Source organism: Microchirus variegatus (assembly GCF_963457635.1).
Source record: "Microchirus variegatus genome assembly, chromosome: 19".
In the NCBI taxonomy this organism is placed as follows: Eukaryota; Metazoa; Chordata; class Actinopteri; order Pleuronectiformes; family Soleidae; genus Microchirus; species Microchirus variegatus.
In genome coordinates this window covers 14,060,547-14,080,625 of record NC_139820.1, presented here as the reverse complement: position 1 = coordinate 14,080,625, position 20,079 = coordinate 14,060,547, and the positions used below count along the sequence as shown (strand labels likewise).

Sequence of the window (20,079 nt, the reverse complement as noted above, 5' to 3'; positions counted from 1 at the left end):
GCTTTGGTCTGAACACACCATGAAATACTCTGCAAACTGCATGACAAACACAACATCATGAAATACTAATTAAAGAAAATGAGAGCCTTATCCATCGAGAGTATGCACAATTCAAGTGCAGATTAAATGTGGTATATCATTGTTCCGGTGGCTCTGTGAATTACAATACTATTTCATAATTAGATAATGATAGATAGAAGAAGAATAGTGTTCACTGGAATGCTTGCTATACATAAAACTTGATGCAAATTTGCAAGTTTCATCCAATGTATTTCAGTGGATCTCAGAGTTTGGTGTGAACGCACCATAATGGCTGCTTCAGTGGCTTAACTTGTATTTTACAATATGAAAATCAAGTATTTAGTCTATTTTATAATTTCACGTACTAATACGAAACAGTATAAAGTGTGCATGCCAGATTCAACATCACCAGTTATAAAATCTTAACTGGAATATGCCTATAAAACAAAGAGTACATACATGTAGATGCCAATCTACATTTTTGAAACCAAAGGTTCTGTTAATCAGCATCTTAATAAGCCATGTGTTACACATGGTTATTCAAGGAATGCTGTTGAACAGGTTTATCTTCCTCTGTCATGTCCTTACTGGGGGATCTAAGTTTGGTTTATCTCCCCTCCACATTCAAGTCTGTGCGACCCTGACTCCCTCCTGAAGGTTGACCTGTGCTTTGAGACACTCTCTGGAGCTGTTGATGACAAGTGTTCCTGTGCGTGTTACGTGGTATTGTTGTCATTGGCTTGTTTGTCAGACACGTCGGAACACTTCAAAGAGGGAGGCTACAGAATGCATGCGGTAGAAAAGGTTCAAAGGGATGGCAAAATTAAGAACGGTAATCCATATGCTGAAGCCGAAAGTCTGCTGTTCCAACCCGTTGTCGTACTGTGGCCGGCAGCCAAAGGCGGGAAGGATCCATAGCTGTAGGAATAAAAAGAAATTGCATTGACTGATAAGTATTCACTGATATAAAAGCTGGATACACATCACCTTAAAAAGTTGTGTGAAGCTAATGTTTTAGCAAAAACTTAGTTTTCCTGAAGACACTGACACACCTGATGCACATTACCCTGCACAAAACACACTGCACTGATAACAAGGTTGATGAACTGTATTCTGTATTTTAGATCTGTTGCTTTGTTTTTCTCACCCTTTAAATGTTTCCAATCGAATAACTGGTTAAAGCCCATAATTCAAACATTCCAGCAAAGGCATTTGCCAATCAAATCATATCTCAGACAAGACTGCTTTCGCCACAACAAGCGTGTGGCCAAGCCCAAGTCAACATTGCTTGAGCAAAATTGAGTCCTGCTACTGAGGGAGGTCATGACTTTGTCAACATCCACCCTCCTTTTAACTCTGTTTTGGTCGAGAGATAAAACCATAACAATGAGCTAGATTATATCATTAGATTAATATTAACATCACTACTCTGCACTTACTGTATTCGGAATACAGGTGGCTTCAGTGTAATGATTGCTACTCCAACACCAGCACTTTGCAAAAAAAAAAAAAAAAAATGGGAACAATCTAAAAGAGATCTCACTACAACGTACTAATCTCAGCAGAGAGATTGCCTCGGCTCATCTGTTGTGTATAAAATGATTGCATCTGTTTGTGCTCATCTAATGAGAGGAGCTCAGAACAGGTTTAAGTAGAAATCTAGATTCTTCACAAATAAACTTAAAATGAAACAAATTCCAATTCATGGACATTGAGTTATATGCTGCTGCAAAAAGACCTGGATTTGCATGTGTGTTGTGTTTTCTCTACTTTTCTCCCACAGTTGAAAAACATGCAAAGGTTTATTGGACACTCTATAGTGACCATAGGTGTGAATGTGAGAGTGAATGGTTGTTTGTCTCGATGTGTTTGCCGGGGCGTTCTGTCTAGGGTGTGAACCGGCCTTTCACCTTGTGTCAGATGGGATTGCCTCCAGCTCCCCGCAACCCTCATGTGGAGGATAAAGCAGTAGACAATGAATGAATGACATACATGCTGACAGACTCACCGAAATATTACACATGATCAGGAAGACAGAAAGGTTTTTCAGGATTTGCCTCTTTATATTTAGAGGCTCCACTACTTTGTTTCCCACAGGCAGCGGCACCTCTGACGGTTTCCTGGGACATCTGTACACTGGACCGCTTTCCTCCTGCTCATTCTCCATGGTGGCACACGCTTTATCCGGAGTCTCATAAGCTCGGTTGATGATACCATTATACGGTGGGGCTAAAGAGGAAGTCACAGAGAAGATTTCTGGAGCAGATGGTAATTCTGGGTCGTCACTTTCTACATCCCCTTGCTGGCGGTAAAGGGACTCTATGACAAAGAGATTCTGCATGCACTTCTCCACAACAATGAGCAGAGAGTAGATGCAGTTGGTCCAGAGGTATGGAGGACTGCTGTTGGTACTTAAAACAGCCACGATGCTGCACCATGACATGAGCCAGGAGCCAATAGAGGAACCAAAGAGAAGCTCTGTGTCCAGCTGTCGTGACGGGTTCTTGGAAGTGTCCAGCGGTATGTGGTCAACACGGTATATGAGTAAACCTGAAGCACTGGCACAGCACATGAACAGCAGCAGGACAATGCCGTAAATGTAGAACATGGAGATAGCAGACTGGCGCATCTGAAGGGACTCCACGTGGGTGATGTATACCACCAGGATCCCGATGGTGCTGGCCAGAGCGAGCAGGCCCAGGATGGGACCCACAGAGAGGCCCTGGGTTTTGGTAGCAAGCATTTTCCGATTTGAAGAAAGGTCAATGGTCCGTCCGATGTTTTTCCACATGACGAAGAGCATGGCTGAGACAAAGATGTGGTACTCGATGTTGAAGGGATATAGATAGTAGAGGCTGCTGGTGAACATGGAGCAAGTGCTGGTGGTGCAGTTACAGAGAGGCTCGGGGTGACCTGCAAAACAGCAACAACATTTATATAGCACTGGATTAGCTTTTTACACTCTCTCTTTTACAAACACTACATGCAGCACTTTTTCTATCACCCAGGAGAAATTTGGATGCAGATTTGGAGAACCTCAGATTTACTAATGTTGTGTAAAACTGAGGTTCTCTAAATTGGTTCTAAATCCACCGTGGTAAAATCTGACAAATACACTTTTCACTAACAACGCTTTAATTTCCTCCTCCCCATGAGTATGAGTGTCACTTATTCTGCATACTTCTACTTACGTAATATCTGTTGTTCACCGTCTCCCACTCTATGTACCACTGCTATCCTGGTTAATGCCCTTGTCACCTCCTGTATTGATTAATGCAAGTCCATCCTCATAGGTCTTCATCCCACTCTCATCAATGTTCTCCAACTTGTATTATCACCAAAGCCCCTTTCACAAACCACATCACCCCTGTCAAATGACATTTGCCCTGGCTCCCACTTCACTCACTCATTATCTATCGCTTTATCCTCACACAAGGGTCTGGGGCTGGAGCTAATCACAGCGATAAAGTGACAGACAATGAGTGAATTAATGTGTTCACTAAAATGTTGCAGATTATCAGGAAGACAGAAAGGGTCTTCAGGAAAGGAGGGGTACACCCTGGATAGGTCACCAGTCCATCACAGGGCCAACATATAGAGAACAACCATATACTCACATTTACTTACATTCACACCTACAGTCAATTAAGCGTGTCTGGGTAACATCTGCATGTTTTTGGACTGTTGGAAGAAACCAGAAAACCCAGAGAAAACATACGCCCACACAGGGAGAACATGCTCACTGTCATGTGTGACAGCTGCAAACCGGTTGGAGCATGACTTAAAACACAGTGCCAAACGAAAAGTCTCAGGTAATAAATTACTCTGCTAAAAAAACCTGGTTGTTCAGCAGATACTGTAAATGTTTCTTGTCCCCGTCCACCCCTGCACTGCTGTTGAATACCCGCAAATGTCCATTATCAGATGCAGGACGCAACACAACACTGTTACACTGTTGTAAATGCTACTTTTTTGGACTGGAAACTGAAGTTTGTGTCACTCAAACTAATCGCTGACCACATCAAAGTCCATAGAGAAATTGTAATTTTACTGTAATTTTACATCACAGCACACAGCAGTTTTTGATCCACTGCTGCCTCCATTAGTAAGTTCAAATGTGTCTTTTTTTACTTCTGTGTTTGAAATGTATTTATTTAAATCAGATTTATTTACAAAGTGACACAAACTAACCAGCAGCTCCTGTGTTTCTCTATAGACTTAGGTGCAAGATTTAAGTTGACATAGATTATGGAGGGGAGCCATTTGAATAGTTGAACTCACTATTTACTCACTCACTCACTCACTCACACATTGTAAAGCCCAACTGAACATATGATAGCAATGTTATTGCTTTATAGCCAACCAAAAAAATGCCACTACCATGGTCCTGCACCCTGTAATTAAAACAAGAACAAGCGTGAGGGTGCAGCCAGCCTCACAGTCAGCCGGATATGAGGAGGAGCAGCTGGACCCCCCAATCCTGGGCTTAGATGTATCAGTTACTGTAATTGCAGCACCCTTGGGAGTAAGCAGCCATGGGGACAAAGCCGTCTGAGGTCAAGTGGGGGTGGTGGTGGAAGCTGGAAGTGTGGGGTGAGGTTTGGGAGGGGGGCCTCATCACTAGCAACACTCTGTATCTCCTGAAACCTAATAGAGAGATGTTCAACACAAACAAGACCCATTGGGCCTGCCGGTCTAACCTCCCTTCCCCTCAAAAGCCCTCCTCTCTTTCCTTCTTTTATTCATTGAAGCAAGAGCTCAAGTGGACTATTGTACTTTTCTTACCTATGGTGAGGTTTCCGTAGCCCAGGGCAGAAAGTCTCCTCATGTGGTTGTTCAGGAAGTGCTCGGCCTCTGACATCACACCGCTGCACCACAGGAGGAGGTTTGTAAAGACGGCGTGGATTACACCAAATCTAACAGAACAGACACACAAACAAGTTTGGTGACCAATTGTCCATTAGCATGCGTCGGGGTCTTTGTAGCTGACGACACTTGATCTGACTCAGAAATAATTACTGCCAGCTGAGGACACAGGGTAATGCACATTTTAGCCACTTAAATAACTTGCCAAACAAAACCTACACCAACGTGAAACATAAATAAAAATATTTTTAGTTCTGTATTTCACGATTCTAACTGGAAACAGAAGTTTGTAAATCACTCACTCTACCGCACCAAAGTCCATAGAGAAAATCAGCTTTTTTTTCTTAGCTCACGCGTCACTGATTTCTACGGAGCTCTGCTAGGGTCAGGTGTGGAAAAAATAAAAATCATTTGTAAACCATTCCCTCAGTTTAGTAACGATTTTTATTTTTTCCACACCTGACAAAAATCATTTGTAAACCGTTCCCTCAGTATAGTAATCCGTTACTAAACTGAGGGAAGGGTTTACAAATGATTTTTATTTTTTCCACACCTGACCCTAGCAGGGCTCCGTAGATTTCACATAACAACGCGTGCTGTGATATAAAATCCTTGTTTTTCTCTATGGACTTTTGTAAGGGAGTGAGTGGTTTTCAAATGTCAAAGACACTAACTTCAGTTTTCTTTGGAAAACAATGTCTAACAGAGAGAGAAAAAGTAGCTAACATATACTTTAAAGATATCAAAGAAGCATGTGTAGGGCTTTATGTGTGAGTCTATTTTTAAGTGGCTAAATTCTGTTGTTTTTTTCAGTCCCTGCTCAGGCTGGTACAGCTATATTTAGACAACACACAAGTAAATTATCCCTTTCATTTTTGTTACATCTCAATATCATTTATATATATCATATCATCAAACCTCTCAAATGTTTCATAGCTCTTGATGACATCCTTGATGTGAAACCAAAGAAAATGCACCTAAACAAAATAAAAAAAGAACATTAAAGAAGAAGAATCAAAGTATAAACCAAACTTGTAGCTTATTTCAAAGTATTTAAGTCTGTATGATTTGTCTTGTAATATTAAGCAGTTACAAACACAGGATAACAAGGACAATGATTTGGATTATATTGCTGTACTCGCCTCAGCAACAAAGAGCACATTATTCAGAGCCCTATCTGGTTAAATGGTGCACAGAGGGAAATAAAGACACAGTGTCTAATGCTGCTGAAAGATTATCACTGCATTGAAAGGAAAGTGGGGTTGTAAACTTGCCTGTGCTATGGTGTGGGTGGCATGGATGACAGGATATACCCCGAGCACAGCCGACACACAAGAGTGATAGCCAACATAATACCCGATTTTGAAAGAGTCCATGATCAGTGAGAGGACTGCAAGGAGAGTCAAACCACCTACAGAGGAAAAAAGAAAGAAAAAATGTCTAGTTAGAGTTAACAGTGATGCAAAAAACAGATATATTTATACTCATAATGAAACGTTTTTGTTCATTTGCCAACCACATATACTTATTATGTACTTATAATTGTTGATCAAATAGATGTTGAAATGCATCTCAGTAATTATCATATGCATGGTCAAACTAATTATATTACTTATGTTGCACTTTTAGATACTGTACACTCATGTCATTTGGCTTTAAATATGACAATTGTTTAATGTAACTTCACACTTATGTACAACTGATTTAGCAGTATTTTCCTGTAAGTACTACATTTTACTCTGACTTCAGAGTGTTGATGCCATGCAGTATTACAGTAATGCAGGTTATTACTCTAATATAAAAATGTTTTTATCTTTTACTTAAACCTCATGTTAAAGCCTGTAAAAATGGTGGGAACAGGTGAGCGTGAAACCTCTGATCCAGCATGTGGTGGCGTGGACATCCTTCTCGGTCCGCGTGTTCTTCTGTCTGTCCCGCACCAGGATGTACCACATCATCCACAGCAGCTGCAGGATCATGAGGCAGGTGACCAGCGACAGCAGGTGATCCTCCTTGACGAAGGGGTCGTGGTGCGCGATGGCCAACATTAGAGCAGCCCCGATCAGCAGCAGGTTGGTGCCGTACTGTCCGCTCAGGATCTCCGCGTTCTTCCTCGGATAGTCCCCAGACAGATTGAGCTTGATTTGGGCGAAGGTCTTCTTGTCGTGCTCGGAGCTGGAGGAGGAGGAGGACGAACTGTGGCAGTACTTGTTCAGACACATTATATCCAGACCACTGTGTTCCACCATGGTGGAGACGTGGAGGAACCGCAGCACAGAGCAGAGAGAGGGAGAGCAGGAGAAGCCAAAAACGCGCAGTGTAAGCGTATTTAAGGTGAGTAACCTGTTGAGACACGGTGGGGATCAGGACGCACAGGTGCCGTGCCAAACATGTTCATTCAATCTTCAAGGTTCGGCTCAGTGACCATGCGTAGTTTCAGTGTCCGGCCTGGACTTGATAGATGCCATTATCACCTTGAAACATTGAAACTGAAATATGTGGTGGCTCTTTTTTGGGTGCGGTTCGCTGAGTCACTGAAAATGGGAGATTGCGTTTCAGTGTGTTGATCCCAGATCAGCGCGGTCCTCCTGAAACCTCCTCAATGATTTTCTGAGAATCCACTGGGCGCACTGTGCCAACCATTCAGTGCGTTAAGTATCCACAATAACAGAAGGGAAGCAAAAAAGTAGCTGAGTCCAAATCCAAAAGCAGATGCCAGTGATTTCCAAGAACCTGCTGGAATCCACAGATGTTAAAATCTAAATGAGATGATATATTTTTTAATTTTATTTACAAAGTGTAGACAAGTGACCTGTCCAAAATCCTAAATCCACCATACCTCCTGGATGGGGTATGGTGGTTAAAACTTTGCTTTTCCGATTAAAGAGGGGGAAGGATCGGGCAGGTGGTCAGATTTCAGTGGTCAAATTCACAATGCCTTTTTTGTGAGAGGCTGTAATTCAATATAAATATACTGGGATGGGATGCATGCAATCAGCATGACAATGGAAAGGCTGCTGACGTAGACTTGTAGATTAGAGTAGATAGACGTGATATGTGGTAAATGGCCATTTAATCATCACGTGAACTTTAGAAAAAAAATGAAGGCTCACAAATAATGACTTCATAGTTCCGTATATGTCCTCAGTCTTTATTGTCCAGAAAAAAAGAAAACACGTTTTTAAAAAGCCCTGACCACACAATGGAGGAAGCTGGAGAATGGAGAAGTAAGTTCGCTATTAATTCTCCAGCCCTGGCATTAACTTTTTTCATATTAAACTGAAAATTACGATCAAAACGATGTCACAATGAGATTTCCATTCGTACAAGGGTAGGTAACTGTTTTGGAGACGGAATGGATAGTGCGCAAGGCGTGATGGTGCGTATTTACGCTCAGAAGCTGCTCGCTGGCCGGGGTTGAATATACCCGTCATGAGTCACATGATATTCTAATTGTCAATTTATCTTAATAATAGCACAAAAATAGAAGATGATAAACTCTTCCCGTGCGCACAACTATGGCGTTACGTAATCAAATTCGTATTGTTTTGATTTGATTGACAGTGATTTCGGGGGCAGACAGTTCCGCACATAGATATCTCTCCACCGCCATTACAACATCACGAGGACTGTGTACATTTCTCATATCAGACATCTTACAACAACATTTGCCACAACAGATGTGATCAAGTTGTGCTCGTAAAAAGCTCCTTTCAACGCCTTCTGTATTGATTGCTTGATCAGAGAGCATCAGCGTGATAAAGAAGAAGATTGTATATCAAGGGAATGTAATGGGAAACTGATTAGATCCGAGCCATTCAATGATTCAATTGGGAAGCTTGTTAGCTCCCCTTTGTCTGAACGTGCAGAAGCATCAGACCAAACAAGCACACCCCTTCGAACTTCAAATGGTTAATTTAATTAATAAAAATGGTATACATCTTTAACAGGGTATAACGGGAACTATATTTAAACACGATTTTTACTGTTTGTTGTAAATGTAATATCTGAATATATTACGAAGGAATACCACATCACATAATATTCGTTATAACAACTACCCACTGCAAAATTACAGGTTATAGTACAGTAACAATAAGGTAGTTGCATAGTAGTATGGTCAACATTTTAACAATAGGTAAGTCATATTATTGCATCTTATTTCTATAGTAATCACCAAAAGGGACAAAGTTAACTTCATAATATGTTAATTATTAAATCTGATTCACGTATTCATGTGAAGGTATTACACTGATAGGAATTCCAAGTTACCAAGTTATTACCTGTATAAATATTGATGATGAAAAATTTGTGCTATATTTATTTGTAAATATACGTGAATATATTCATATAACTCACAGCACAGATATTTCTAGTGTAAATGTATTATTATATTATAAACTTGTTTTTTTATTGGATTATTGCTGATTCCTCTATTAATTTAAACTATGTCCGTCTCTATTGATCATGCGTTTAATTTAATATTTTGTTGGATTTCCTTGTTATCGTGTTTGTTCTGCATCAAAACTAAACCCTTGTATGTTAATACCTGATTGTTAACAAAACATCTGATTCTATTTATACAATTTGTATTTATTTTTTCATTTTATAATTTGTATTTCTGAAACGGACTCTCAAATTAATTTTTATTTACTTACTGACTCCATCACTTCATCCTCTTATTTTAGTAATTATTTACTACCATTTATTGTATTATAATAGTTTTGTCTCTTTTTATTCCTGCTGATGCTTGTTCATTCATTAGTATTTCTTGGTTAATCTCCAGTGTTGCTTTTTTGCTGATTGTTTTCGTTCTGTTTTATTTGCTTGCATTGGTGGAGGTCAGCGATGATGTGAGGCGTTGTTTTATCATGCAAGTCTGGCTGATTAATTGGTTTGGATTATAGTAAGCCTTATTGTTGTCTATAAAAAACAGCACAAAGACAAGGTCACTGTATTTCATAGGGGAACTTTACAACTGCCCATATAATTAACAACAACTGGGTATATAAAAGAATTGCAACACATATGATCTTTTAAATGAACAATGGGGGTTTTTGTTGTCATTTTGCCTCTGCTTTTTGTGAACAGAAACAATGTAACATTTGTGTCCTGCCACTTCTATCTGAAAACAGGCTCCATCAAGCAAACTGCTGGATCTGGAGGGAGCGCTTGTGTGTATACAGCAGCAGTAGAATTAACTTTTTTTTTTTCCACCTCCATTGATGTTGTATTCATTAAATGTTGTGCTCATTTATAGCAACAATAATTTTATTAGAGACAAAAACAAGTTATAAGCAGATATCTTTACAAATCTCACCACAAACACTTCACAGGAGACATTGCAATGTGTAAGTGCAGGTATCATGTGTACATGATAAACATTAATTACAGATTAATTCCACAGACAAGCATCAGACCATTGACCTTATTGATGCATGGTCCACTGTCCAGAGCACACACTACACTGACCGACACAAGAGAAAACTGATTTTAACAAAAGACTCACCACTTGACAGCGTTTTTCTGACTGGAAACTGAAGATTCAAACAACTAATTCTTCAACACCAAATTGCATAGACAGTATTTGTGTTTTTAGCGCAGGCACAGGAGCTGTTGGTCTACTGATGTCTCAGAAAAATCGCTGATTTTATCTATGAACTTTGGTGCAGTTGTCACAAAATAACACAAATTTCACTACATCAATACACTATTTTTTTTTATTTTTGCTTCCCTCTGATGACGCAATATGACGCGTAACGCGTCATATTGCATCATCGGAGGGAATGCACAACGTCAAGATTAGAACTACAACACTAGTTCTGCACTTTTTGGACTCACCCATAGGGGGACGAGACTTCCCAGAATGGACGAGACTTCATTCCCAGAATGTAAACACATTGTCCGCCATCTTTGCTCAAAGTTACCACCAGCTGTCGCTCTCTTTAATTTGGCTTTGTAAACTGAGAAGACAATGACAGAATGTAGTTTTCAAACTGATATGGCTGTGAGGGAAAATACCAGCTTTTTGGCGCTGCCCGCGGCCGGAACCGGGTACCTGGAGAACTTTTTGTGGGCACTTGAATGTGCTACCGCGGGCTCTGGCTGCCGCAGCGGAGCGGAGCTGCACGCACTGCGGCCTGGCCGGATCTGGAGCAGCTCGCTCCAACTCGGCCAGCGGGCAATGGGGGTAGCGGGCGCCGGTCCGGTGGATGAAGGAAACGGGATAAACGGCCGCCTCAGTATAAAGTGAGTATTTTGTTTTATATTTATTTTTACCACCGTATTTATCCATGTTTATATGTAACGCCAGCTGAGCTAGCGTTAGCATATTTACAGTTTATTTACATCTATGCTAATGTAAGAACAGATACTTCGATTCGCTAACGCTATAATCATTGTTTTATAGACAGTAATATCACCGAACAGCTTACCATCACTTCGTGAAGTGGATCCACAGACTGGGGAAAGACGATCGTCTTGTTTTACCTGCCTGTGTTGTTCAGAAAAACATACGCAGGTCATGAAAACAGTACTGTGTCTATGAAGACTGTTGATAATAAGTCTGATTTTTCTTTTTATGACTATTAATAAAAATGTAAATTCATATATGTTGTGGTTTATTTTCTAGCCCTTAGTGTTCCTCCATTACAGAATTATTAGATGAAAAGTGATTTAATTTGGAGAAAAGGGTTGATAAACAATTCAGAATTAGAGCTACTTTGTTTACTGATGACAACTTCATCATTTATATTGTGTAAATCTAACTTGTCTAGTATAATAATATAACAAAATCAGTCACTATTCTGCCTCCTTCCTAAAGTCTTTACTTTACACAAGTGTACAAATGCAAATAAAATCAACAACGATCCAAATCTAAAAGCATGTCTAACACAATATGCAAACACAAAATAAATAATTAAACATGTAGAGCGGTGTCAGAATCTGATGTGGGACAGCTGGAGGAGTCACAGTGGTGAAGAGCAGAGATGGATGCTGTGAAGAGTTTCTCCAAGACTTGATTAAACCATGCTTCAACTGTAAAGGACAAGGAATGCAATCATACATACAATATAGACCACAATTTTTTTCAGGAAAACAAACCTTTCAGCAAATATACCAACTCGGTGAGCTGTGAACATTATAATTAGGGCCCTATGAAATCCGTTTTATTTTTTCCCCAATTCCGTTTTTTCCGTTTTAATTTTTTAGAATTCCGTTTTTTCTGTTTTGTTTTTTTTTTATTCTGTTTTTTTTTACCTTTTATACTTACTTTACCACCATAGAATGTGTGCTTTTTGTGTCAGTGAATAAAATGTCCACTGAAATGCAACTTTCTTCTTGAATCCACTGACTTCTCAATTGTTCAATTGTTTTGACTTAAGTTAAATCCTAATTAAGTAAATGCCAGTGAATCTTAAAACAAGCCATGCAATGCTGGTCACATTTAAAAGTAAAATAATAAACATAAAAAAAAAAATGGTAGTGCCCCTCATCTGATGCAGACGGATTTCTGCGCACCGCCCCTGCGCTGTACTGTTCTCCCTCTCCTGCGCCGTCCTGTCCTTTCCTTGTTTTTACTGCACGTCCCGGTACAATTTAGCACCATAGAGAAAACAAAACTGTAATTTGCAGATTCGTAATGTATTTGCCAACTAATTCATCAAGGCGTGAGCTGTGTAAACTTTGCACAACTCAGCGAGGCAGCGCTGCTGCGAGATTTGGAGCCGGAAGTGAGCGGAGCATTCTGGGAGTTGTTGTCGTTTGTGTACATGAGCGATAAATACATTCTGCCTTTCTCGGCCAAGAAGGCCCTTTCTTCAAATATTATTTCACATTTCTACCCCAGAGATGACCCTTTTATAATAGACATTCAACTTCCCAGCGGTGAAATCTCTTTAATGTCTTAATCAGGATCATATCAAAATATTGCTGTCAATGTAAACACAGTCAGTGTCTTGACTCATACAGTACAACTAAACAAAACAGACTCATTGTCACCATGATTAGTAACACCTGGGCTTGACATTTGTTGAAAAACAAAAACAGCATACAATTAAAAAAATAGGTCTGTCTTTCAGTCTTCATTACAGGTGGGTTCCTGTTGTCATGCAAGTGCTTTTATTCTGAAGGCATGTGTGAACTTGTCAGTGTTGACTACAGAATAGTCTTCATGGAGTCAACAACAGATTTGTGTAAGCAGTTGAGAAAAAAAAGCTAAAACCAAAACTTAACTGTGTGGTAAAAAAGGGCATTATTCTTGACCTGGAAAACAAAAGGAAACAATTATGTGAAGTTGAGATTTAATTTGATTTGAACCACCTAAGGACAAATGTAGTGTTAACATTCAAAATAAGCCATTTTTTGGAAATTCAAATCAAAAACAGTCATCCTCACCTGTCACAGTCATCCAAGTAAAGAGATGAACATAACCACTCCCATGAATTGTGTGAAGAGGATGAGTGGGGTGAAGAAAGCCCACACTGGCCACAGAGCTATGTTAAAGCTGCAAGAGAAAGAATCATTGCTTACTAACATGTACCAAACTGAAGTTAATAAGCCAAAGAAGTGATAAATCTGTGGTTCCACACTTGCACTTGTCAATATGACCAACAGAGGCTGCCAGAGGCTTGTTGTATGAATGAGGTGAAGTCTCCAATCTCTGATTGACTTGTTTTCAATGGAGCTGGCTGTCTGTCGGTGAAAACTATTTAGCTGGTATGAATAACTTGGGCGGTGGTAACTGCTGGAACAATAACCAATCCAACTTGTCTTTTAACGTGTTTTACTTTGAATGCGTGTGGTTTTTGGTAATGCACGCACATATGTGTCCAGCCATGGCAAAAGTGGTCACAAGTCTACTTAGGGACATTTTGAGTTCTTTATAGATTCTGAAAGTGTGATTTCTAAGCTTTCCAACAATGTCCAACACATGCAATTCGGATAATATTTGAAGAAGATATGGCCATTTGACTAACTGTCCAGGGTGTACCCCGCCTATCGCCCAATGTCAGCTGAGATAGGCACAGCGCCCCCCGCGACCCTCTGGTGGAGGATAAAGTGGTAGATAATGGATGGATGGATAGCCATTTGAATGTAGGCACTCCTCAAACTGCTTTAGGGAGAATTTTAGCCTCAAAGATTTACACCTTCTGAGAGCCAAGAGACAGAATCATCACATTTACATAGCACAACCCCCTCCTGGTCTAAGCTTTCAGTAAAACCACACCCTGCTCTGTATGAACACAGATACTATTGTTGTGAGCTACACTGCTATACAGACCAATACATGAAACCTGGACTTTGGAATTTTAAGAGGATAATGTCCTCTTAAAATTTGAAATGAAATAACCTAAAAAAAATATGAGACGTGAAAGTGTGCAAGAATTATTAAACAAAATTAGGCATGTGCATAAGTTTAGGCACCACAAAAGAAAACATGTGTGCATCCTCTTGCAGAAATAACACCCTCTAAACACTTCCTATAGCTTCTAATTAGAGTCTGGATTCTGGAGGAAGGTATTTTGGACCATTCTTCTTTACAAATCATCTCCAGTTCAGTTTGCCCCGGCACAACTTCAACTTTGTCACTGATTCCTGGACATTGTTCTCCAGAATCTGCTGATATTGCAGACGTTCTGTAAATCATATAAACTTGATTTCACTTCTCAAATATCACTGTTTGTCTCCTATATGATATATTTAACTGACATTTCTTATCCAAACAACCAATGCTTTATAAATGAAAATTTACAGGGGTATTTTTTTTTTCTCAGGACAAAATATACTATATATACTTAAGAGGGAAGGATCAAAGATAGACACATATTTCTAATATCAAATCAAATGAAATACATTGAAGTGGCTCTGTGGTGTAGTGTGGCTGAATCAGTCTGTTCCTGAATGAGCTGATAATGTCCTAAAGCCCAATTTATACTTCTGCGTAAAGTGCTCTGCGTAGGCTACGTAGAGACTCTGCGTCGACGCAGAGACTGTCGAAGAGCCTCTGCATCGTCTCCGGGTGCACGAAATATTTTTTAAGTGTCCGTCACTCCGTCAAGGGACAACGGAGACGGCAAGAGCTGCGATTGGTCCTCAGGACAGGCTGAGCGAAGCTGCTCTGTGCCGGCTCTCAGTGCGCTCCGGGCGTCCTGACAGAGGCGGAGCTGATCCCCGCCGATAACGCCGCTGCCGAACTATAAATACGTCATATCTTAACACACACAGCACATGTTTAGACTCTAAATGGCCAATTTCTCGCCTCAAATTATCTTAAAACTGCGTTCCGTCACACAGAAAATTGAGAAACGGCCACTGTTTCAACAACAACAGTCTTTCGCTCTCTTTCTTTCTCGGACACCATTGCTCACTGTAGCCAGAAGCACAACAACCTTGCGCAGCGACCCCTACTGATCGGGCGGGAAATTGCAGCGAGTGTCCGTCACCACGACGCAGAAGTATAAATGCTCGAGGCGTCTCCGTGGTGACGCAGACGGATAACGCATACGCAGAAGTATAATGTGGCCTTAACTCTCAACTCAAATCATTAGCATCACAGTCAATACTTCACACACAAAGCGGTGTCATTCACACATGATTCAAGCACATCAGCACATGTTTGTGCTGGAGAAAAAACCTCCCTGTATGTGACTGAACACTAGTGGCACACGTTACATAGATGAAAATTCACCATAAGGAGATAGAGCGGTGCTGGCGTAACGTCATCATCTCAGACAACTACTGTGTCTGTCCTGGGGTCCCTTTAACAAAGCAGGTTTGGTGAAAACTCTGAGTCTGTTAACCCTGAAATGAGGGTTTTCCGTTTCACAAAGGGAGGTAAGTCAAACCAGAGAAAGTGGAGTCACTCTTGCCTGTTTCACAGAGAGAGGTAACTTAAGCTCCCCCGGTCAGTTACCATGGTAACATGCTCTATGAACCTAACCTGGTCGGGACCAGGTTTTTCAGCACAAACCCTGAGTTTATCTATGTCTCCGCCCTCTTTCAGCCACACACGGTATTTGATTTCCTCATTCATTCAGTCAGCAGGCGAGTTTTGAAGTCTGTTGGTGGAGACTATTTTCACTACCATGTTCTTTTGACAGTGATCCTGGGGATGAAGGTGCAGCATTATTGGGCAGAGAATTAAATATTCGTCGGGAGATGATCATCAGACCGCGCATAGATTTTCAGACACTCCTCTTTTTAAGTGGTACTGTTTCACGTCACAGTCCATCATTTACATACAAAACCTGATCAGTCCTTACATTTCCAACATTACCAACCGAAGTCATGCGCTCACATCCCAGCAGATAATTGTGTGCTGCGCTGCATTTTTTTTGCGAATGGGAGTTTTTTATACAAAGTTGGAGATGCAGAACACTTGAACATGATATAAAGAATGAGAAGTCATTTATGTTTGTGAAAACAGCATTATGTTGGGGATAAAACAACTGTATACAGCCAAACAGCCACTTTATATTTACTTATTAACACAATGTAAAACATGATCAAAATGAGGTAATCCCATGAGATTATACCGAGGTCTTACCTGTTTGAATAATGTTTGTTATGTTTCATCTTAAACTGCTGCCAAGTCTGCTTCTCCCCCGCGGGATTGCACCTTAATGAAATACATTAATAGTCTACCACTCAATCAGTTTCCCCCTGTTATATTATTGTGATTTTGCAAAGGACGACATTTAAACTTACGCATCGGCAGCAGTGTTCTCCGACGCCGTCTCCCTCTCTTTTTCTGCTGCAGTGGTGTTACACTTCCTTCTAAAAACTTGCTCAAACTCACCATATGAGCAAAATAATATTTACAACACCAGTGGGTCTGCGTGCATAAGTTCGCAGACGCTCAGTGAGCGAAGAACGTCGCTCCCTCGCTTCCCCGTTGCCATGGTGACTCGTCGAAACGGGGCTCCACTGATGCTTTCTTTTTATACTTGTGGTGCACACGCTAAACTCGAGGTGAAACTACTCCGAGTTGAACAAACTAACTCAAATCAGCTGTTCTGAAACCGAAAACTCAGAGTTTCCTATCTCAGAGTAGATCAACTCGAGTTCAGGGTAGGGATGTCACGGTATGAAAATTGAACCTCACGGTTATTGTGACCAAAATTATCTCGGTTTTCGGTATTATCGCGGTATTTTTTAAAAAGTGTGTGAATATGTTCAGAAAGCATTGATAGTCCTAAAAGCTATGCATTTTTAATATGCTGGTGGTGGGCGCTGCAGCTGTACTATCATGTTAACATTATTGACAGTATTGTGGGTCTTAAAACCATAAACTTTGTGTTTGAATTAAGGTTGTTTTATCGCTGTGAATCACTCCTAGTTTGGGTGTGGCGATCTCACATTCCAGAGCTTTTGTTGCTTTTTCAGCCAATCAGCTGACGATCACGGAGAATACACATGGCTAATTAATATGCAGTACAGAGAGAGCGAGAGAGAGGGGAGAGATAGTGCATAGAACTTTCCTGTGCTTATGTGTGCAGTGTGTGTGTGTGTGTGTGTGTGTGCAGTGCGAAATTAAAGCGTGATTGTCATCAAAGCAGTCATCAAGGAGAACATGACACTAATCGTCTGTGGCTGAACATCTTCACAATGACAGCGAAAGCTCAGAGACTGCTGGTGTGTGGACTGTTAGCATTTTAAGCTAGCGATCTTTATGCTAACGTGTTAGCAGACTTCATCGTCACAAAAACAACAAACAGATGGATTATTCAGCGGCTGAAAGAGAGCAGGACTTACACGGCAGTTGTCTGAGATGATGACATGACGCCAGGACCGCGCTATACTGTTATGGGTGAGTTTTCATATACGTATATGTCCTGAGGGCTGTGGTCTCCTCCTTCGGTCATGATTCCAGCTTCGATAAAGTTTGAACATCAGGTTGTAGGCTACAGAGTGCGCCTGCGCGGCAACTTCAGCAGACAGACACGCTGGTAAGGCTCACGGTGCCTACACCACGGGTGCGGTTATTCACCGAGATAATAATTTGTTTTGAAATGAAGACGGTAATTATTATCGTCAAAAATGTTATCGCGGTTTACCGTTACACCTAGGGATGCACCGATTGCCATTTTTGGGGCCGATTCCGATTACCGATTTTTCAAGAAGTTTGACATGCCGATACCGATTTTAGCCGATTCCGACTCCGACAATTTTTTAAACCACTTTTCAGCATACAGAAAGATATATATTTTTGCATCTTTTCTCCTTAATAGAACATTTCAAAATAGAAATACGATCAGTTAACATCAATATCCAACTAAAAATGCAAAAACGAATCACTATAAAATAGAAGTATATATAAAAATACAAAAACAATTGTCATGATACATTTGAACATGCTACCATGGAACATAATAACTTAAAGTGTGACTTTTTGAACAGATAACCACTATAAAATAGAACTAAATAATGCTTTGGAATATTCACACACATCTTAAAAGTGCAGTGTTATGGAACCATGTTGTTCACATCCAATATCCAAATAAAAATACAACAATGAATCACTACCTGTATGTGTAGTTTATTTAAGTTTAAACATATTTCACAACATAGAACTACACACAAATAAGTTAATGACCTCACTCTCTCTCTCTCTTTCTCTCTCTCTCCCGCTCCGTGCCAACAATGCCTCGCGCTCTTTGCGCACACAGGTTTAAATGACAAACAAACAAATGCTGATCAAACGTTTTGTGCAAGTGATTTAAGATCCGGACTCTTGTCTTAAATATGACAGGCTTCGTTCAGTGATTGAAACAAATATTTTAACATGAATGAAACGTTTACATGCAGAGCGCTCACTCGTAAAGCAGACGGCAGCGGCGCAGATCGGTGTATGTGTAATCAAATACACCGATCACTGGCCGATTAATCGGTGCATCCCTAGTTACACCGTTAACCATGAGATCCCTAGTTCAGGGTTAGACTCAGACTTAGAGTTTGTTGAACCTGCTTTGTGAAACGGACCCCTGCTCTCTTTCAGCCGCTGAATAACTCATCTGTTTGATGTTAGCTTAAAATGCTAACAGTCCACTCACCAGCGGTCTCTGTGCTGTCTCTGTCTTTGTTAAGAAGTTCAGCCACAGTTGACTTATTCTCCGGTTTTCTTTGCCTTCCTTTGGTCAACAAAGCTTTGATGACGTCTGCTTTGATAACAATCACGCTTTTTATTTCACACTGCACACACACACACACACACTGCACACGCTGAATAACTGCTGGAGCGTTCCACACTCTCTCTCCCCCTCCTCTCCCTTCCTCTCTCTCCATGCGTGCATATTAATTAGCCATGTGTATTCTCCGTGAGAATTGGCTGAATCAGCTGATTGGCTGAAAAAGCAACAAAAGCACTGGAATGTGAGATCGCCACACCCAAACTAGGAATGATTCAAAGCGATAAAACAACCTTGATTCAAATACAAAGCTTATGGTTTTAAGACCCACAATACTGTGATTTGAAGCATGTAGTGGCTTCTTACAAACTTCAACATATGTAATTTTGAAAATAACAGAAAAAAAATAATAATAATTTCCTATTTTTTCTCTTTTGCGCTGGGCCAACTTGTTCCCCCTTCCGCCACAGCCATAGAGGGCGCAGCGCAAAACGAGTAAATCATGAAAAAAATTTTTTTCGGACTCGTTAGCATTGTAAGCTAGTGTTCAGTCACATACAGGTACGTTTATTCATTTAATAATCCACAGTGCGTTTCAGAATGTTATGTGGCTGCATTGTTATTAACTAGCTTCAGGGCCGGTACAAACGTGCGGATGTGCTTGAATCATGTGTGAATGACACAGCTTTTTCTATGAAGTACTGACTGTGATGCTAATGATTTAGCAACTAGCTGAGAGTTAGCACATCATCAGCTCATTCAGTAAAAGACTGATCCATCAACACTACACCACAGAGCCACTTGATTGTATTTCATTAGTGCCTGCGGCAGCAAGGCAGTTTGATTTGATATTAGAAATGTGTGTCTATCTTTGATCCTTTTCTCTTAAGTATACATAGTATATTTTGTTTTCATGAAACAACAAAAACAGATGATGGAAATACAGTGGTATTCAAAAGTTTGGGCACCCCTGTAAAATTTCATGATTTTCCTTTATAAATCATTTGTAGGGCTGTAACGATACACAAACTCACGATTCAATTTGTATCACAAATTTTTGACC

At 40.4% G+C, this 20,079-nt stretch overlaps 2 protein-coding genes across 3 annotated transcripts in view; both read right to left on the bottom strand.

Moving 5' to 3' along the window:
• Positions 1-768: 768 nt before the first annotated feature.
• Positions 769-7,136, bottom strand: otop1 (otopetrin 1; the record flags this gene model as incomplete). The annotated part of the gene is made up of 6 exons (XM_083906416.1): positions 769-939; positions 2,030-2,934; positions 4,807-4,937; positions 5,806-5,864; positions 6,162-6,298; positions 6,761-7,136. 6 exons carry the CDS (start codon positions 7,134-7,136, stop codon positions 769-771), a joined length of 1,779 nt encoding a protein of 592 aa, XP_083762542.1.
• Positions 7,137-11,652: 4,516 nt separating this feature from the next.
• Positions 11,653-20,079, bottom strand: part of tmem128 (transmembrane protein 128) — a 28,490-nt gene continuing 20,063 nt past the window's right edge. Inside the window, exons 4-6 of one of the 2 annotated variants that reach the window (XM_083905514.1) lie at positions 13,285-13,393; positions 13,123-13,152; positions 11,653-11,925 (exon numbers count right to left, since the gene is read on the bottom strand). In XM_083905514.1, coding sequence (XP_083761640.1) covers positions 13,294-13,393 — 100 coding nt within the window. In that variant the 3' untranslated portion in view covers positions 11,653-11,925; positions 13,123-13,152; positions 13,285-13,293. Of the gene's footprint in view, positions 13,153-13,284; positions 13,394-20,079 lie in introns of both variants that reach the window. The other variant, XM_083905513.1, reaches the window with a different exon arrangement.